Source organism: Acomys russatus, chromosome 7 (assembly GCF_903995435.1).
Source record: "Acomys russatus chromosome 7, mAcoRus1.1, whole genome shotgun sequence".
NCBI classification, from domain to species: Eukaryota; Metazoa; Chordata; class Mammalia; order Rodentia; family Muridae; genus Acomys; species Acomys russatus.
This window is the reverse complement of record NC_067143.1, coordinates 7,756,311-7,760,883: the sequence shown is the minus strand read 5'-3', so window position 1 is coordinate 7,760,883 and position 4,573 is coordinate 7,756,311. Positions and strand designations below refer to the sequence as shown.

The 4,573-nt window shown below is 37.8% G+C and overlaps 1 protein-coding gene across 1 annotated transcript; it reads left to right on the top strand.

Moving 5' to 3' along the window:
- Positions 1–676: 676 nt before the first annotated feature.
- LOC127192421 (mas-related G-protein coupled receptor member B2-like) lies at positions 677–2,187 on the top strand. Its single transcript, XM_051149697.1, has 2 exons — positions 677–687; positions 1,488–2,187. The coding sequence occupies exons 1-2, from the start codon at positions 677–679 to the stop codon at positions 2,185–2,187; spliced, it is 711 nt and encodes a 236-aa protein (XP_051005654.1).
- The last annotated feature ends 2,386 nt before the right edge of the window (positions 2,188–4,573 follow it).

Genomic DNA, 4,573 nt, shown 5'->3' with positions numbered 1-4,573 from the left:
AACCTCTAGAATCTGATATTGAATGAGTGAGCCACTATTTCTGGTAGATTTTTTTACATTACACTTTGTCTTCCCCAGTAGATGTTTCTGTATCACAATGTCTCTAATTAGCACACTGGTCACTTTTTCCTTCCTGTTAATTTTTCTGTAAATTCATTTTTTACACCTCAGAAGTGTTAGAAATTCGGTTAATCTCAAAATCAATGCCTACATTCTGGGCTGAAACTCTTCTAGGTCATCAATATAGCTATGTATTGGACATTCTTGTGTTCGGGAATTAAAAAGTTCATCATTAGCCATCTTGCAACATAATCCATTCTTTCAAATACAGTAGAACTTTCTGCTTACAGAGACATCAGCAATGATATTTTCCCTGTGTGTTGTGGCATTAACCTTGCTCAAAATATTTGCAAAAACACAATAGAAAATTATATCTACTATTGTGTTTATCATTAATTTATTCATTTGTGGATGATTATTACATACAATTTATATGCGATAGATATGTAGTATATATACATATATAAGTAATTTTTTAATAATAATAAATCAGTGAAATATCTTCATTACTCACTGTGTCTCAACAGAGAAATGTACACCTGTGGTATAGGAACAGACAACAGAAAAGTGCTTACTGTCCTCAAAGGCTTTCCTGCTTTCTAGTTTCAAATCTGAAATGGAGACTGAGTCACATTACACTATAGGTCTAATTATTCTTATACTGGTTTTAGTAGACTTGGCATTCCCTTCATGACTCTGATTTATGATCTCCATAATTTCCCATTGAGTAGCCTCCCTGAACCCCCACTATCCCCGAGAGCCATGCTTCTGCCTTCCGAATTCCTGCAGCAGATAAAAACCAGCTTTAGGACAGTAGGAAAGCTGGGTTCAGAGCTCTACTTCTTTCTGACACAGCCTGTTATGTCTATACTTAGGCCATCAACTACTCTCATATCAGCACAGCACATGGGTTGTAGATAGCCCAAAAATCCAAACTGGATTCAAAACAAGGCTCCAGAAATACTGGTTTTTATTAATTACTTCATTCTACAATTGGTTTCTGTTCCTTGTGAAGCAGGTCAGTCATTGCCACATAATAGGGTTGTTCTGAGAATCAGAGAGTACACAGCCTATGCTCATGTCTTTTGTTGTTGTTGTTGTTGTTGTTGTTGTTGCAGGAACAATAGTGGAGATTTCCTAAGCAAGGATCTAAGTGTTCCAACCTTGAAACCTACAACCGTATTGCTGAATAGAACTGACTACATCGATTTCACATATTGTGACATCAAGGACCAAGTCATGATTTGGTTTTCTCTCATCATTTCCCTGGCTGGAATAGTACTAAATGCCATAGTGCTGTGGATCCTGGGATTCCAGATGCACAGGAATGCCTTCTCTGTTTACATCATCAACCTGGCTGTGGCTGACTTTCTCTTCCTGTGTTTTCAGTTTCTGTTTTGCCTTCATGTTGTCCTTTATAGTTTCAGCAACACTTACATAGATATCCCCCGTTTTATTTATGTTGTGCCACAATTTGCTTATCTTTCTGGCCTGAGCATTCTCAGCACCATTAGTATTGAGCGTTGTGTGTCTGTCATGTGGCCTATCTGGTATCGCTGCCAATGTCCAAGAAACACATCAGCTGTCACCTGTGCCTTGCTTTGGGCTCTGTCCCTATTGTTGAGTCTCCTGAGAGGGAATGCATGTGGCTTACTGTATAAGGGTTTTGACCTCTTTTGGTGCCTGACATTTCATGACATCATGGCTGCATGGTCCATTGTTTTATTTGTGGTTCTCTGTGGGTTCAGCCTCATCCTGTTTGTCAGGATCTTTTGTGGATCACACAGGATTCCTGTGACCAGACTGTACGTGACCATTGCACTCACAGTGCTGTTCTTCCTGTTCTTTGGTCTTCCCTTTGGCATCTACTGGCTCATCTCCGAATGGGTTGAGCATTTGTATGATGGTAAAATCTGTGATTTTTATCATGAAACCTTTTTCCTATCCTGTGTTAACAGCTGTGCTAACCCCATCATTTACTTCCTCGTTGGCTCCATCAGGCACCGCAGGTTCCAGCGCAGAACTCTCAAGCTGCTTCTGCAGAGAGCCATGCAGGACACCCAGGAGGAGGAAGAAGGTGGAGAGAAGGGTTCTTCAAGAAATCCTGAAGATGTGGAAACAGTCTAATGTAGCAACTGAGGGCCATTTTGATCAGTTAAAAATTGTTCTGACAGAGAGACTTTTTTCTTATTTCTGTGGGCTATTTTCACAGCTTTGTTTCATTTGTTGTCTGATCTTCAATCATGTAAAACAATAAAAAAAAAACAATCATTTTTTGTGAAAGTTGATCGATACAGAACTTGTTATACAAATACAGACTGTAGCATTTCTGGAGCTGTGTTGCTCAGGGCTTCACTATCTCCTTATGATGGCACTACTCAAAAAGATTCTAGAGTCAAGGACTACTTCTACGGTTGACAAATCCCTCTTTCATCAAAAGGCTCAAGAAAGTGCAGGAAAGGATGCATTTTTTTTTAGTCACTGAATTTTATATTGCTTAAATAAATGTTATATCTTACAAAAATTCTTTTAAAATCATATTTTCAGTGTTTTAAGAGTGAAATAAATATATTTTATAATTATAGTGCTCAATTATTTCTGCAGTGGTAGAGAATAAATGAAGTGATGGTCTTTGCCATACATAGTGCTTGGTAAACAAATAGTAATTTTCAAGAGAAGTCTGTTAAATCTCTTTTCACCAAGTAGAGTCGTAACCTTCAGGTTCACCATGTCTTCACTTTTAACATTGGAAAAGTGTGGTCAGGTTTTGTAATGAGATACATCGACATCCATGCACACATGAAGGTGGAGAGAGACTATCTTCTGTGGTTCTCTTTTCAATGCCTTGCTTAGCATCCAATAGTCAAGAATTTTCTTTTTCCTCTCTTGCTTTTGCCATGATTCTCTTTCTCATTGACTGTCTAATCCTTCATGACAGATTTACAATGATGTCCTCTAGACTAGATTCCCTTGAAATCAATCTTGTCTCAGGTTGCCATCATTATTTGCACCTCACAGCACTTATTACTTGAGTTATGCATATTTTAGTATTATTTTCTGTATACTATTATCTAAATTTGAAAGATACTGTATGTAGTATTTTCAGTTGAATCATAATTAAGAGAGTATAATATGCATAGATTAAAGAAAAGTGGTCAATAAATTTTCTTAAGTAATTGCAGCTGATTGCAGTGCATAGGTATTTCAGCATAGGGTGAGGAGTAATTGTGCTGGATTAGTTTTTTGAACGCTGTGATAAAATATTTTGCAGAAGGATGAGATAGGAGCAGTTTACTTATGTTTATGTTTTGAGTTTTGGGTCCAAGCTTATTTGTTACCATGCACCCGAGATGAATATAGTCAAACTTAGAACATATCAGATGGAAGGTCAAATTATGGAAGACAGGACATAGAATGTGACAGGAAGGGGTAAGGGATCTCTTCCACTGGGTTACGTATTTAATGTATTGTAGCTTGTAAAGTTCCTGCAGTCTCCCATGTAGCTCTATCCTCTGGTGAGGAAGCACATAAAGGATTTAAACCTATAGAGTGTTTTTCTCACCCAAACTTAAATTCTGTTCTTGACCCTAGAGGGTCATGTGTATTTCAGAATGCCATGTGCATTTTGCTATGTGCATTTTAGGGTCCATGCATCCTCCTCTCTAACCCTTCTTTGATTCTGCTGGTCATGTTTGGACACCAAGTGGCTGTGTGACTTTTCAGGGCAGCTGTGAATAAACATCTACTTACCCAGGAATCTCATGATGAGCAAAGTAACCATTCTACCAAAATATATTCTGTATGTTGGGTGGGTGATTTGAGTTATATATTGGCACATGGTTTGGCTACTAATGGATTGAAGGCACTGATTTATCTTTTCCTTGAATCTGCTGTTAGTTAATTATTCAGCTGGGAGAGGTAGCCCTCCCAGAATCCACCTTCTGTCAATGCCCATGAGAGCTATCAAAGAAGAAGGAAGCTTTCACCTCAGTATCAGCTTGTTCTATATAATTTGTACACTCAAGGTGTGTAGTGTCTGGAGCAATAGGGTCTGAACATGCAATTACTATAGGGAAACAGAAGGAATTAAAAGATTCTATGTTGCTTTTTGGGAGTCTTTTAGGACTCCTCAACACACACACACATATATGTAAAATACATACACCACAATACATAATACTTACATACATGTCTGGAAAGACATTCTGTTCATCAAAACATTTTGTAGTTCAGTTACAATATAGTAGGATTCTATATGGCTGCTGATTTTATTAACCATCTTAATTTCCCCAGATTTACCTCCACACCTCCCCTGTGTAAATCTTTCTACACTAGTATTCATCTTTGTACTTTCTTATTTTCTTCATTCCATTCTTTTGCCTCCATTATGGCATTCTCTCCTAAAGATCTCTTGGAGAGTCATGGCTTCCAAAGTTAACCTAGAAGATAAAAAAGAGATTTAAAGCTAGGATTCACAGATAGAGAAGAACGTATGTCATTTGCATTTTTGGTG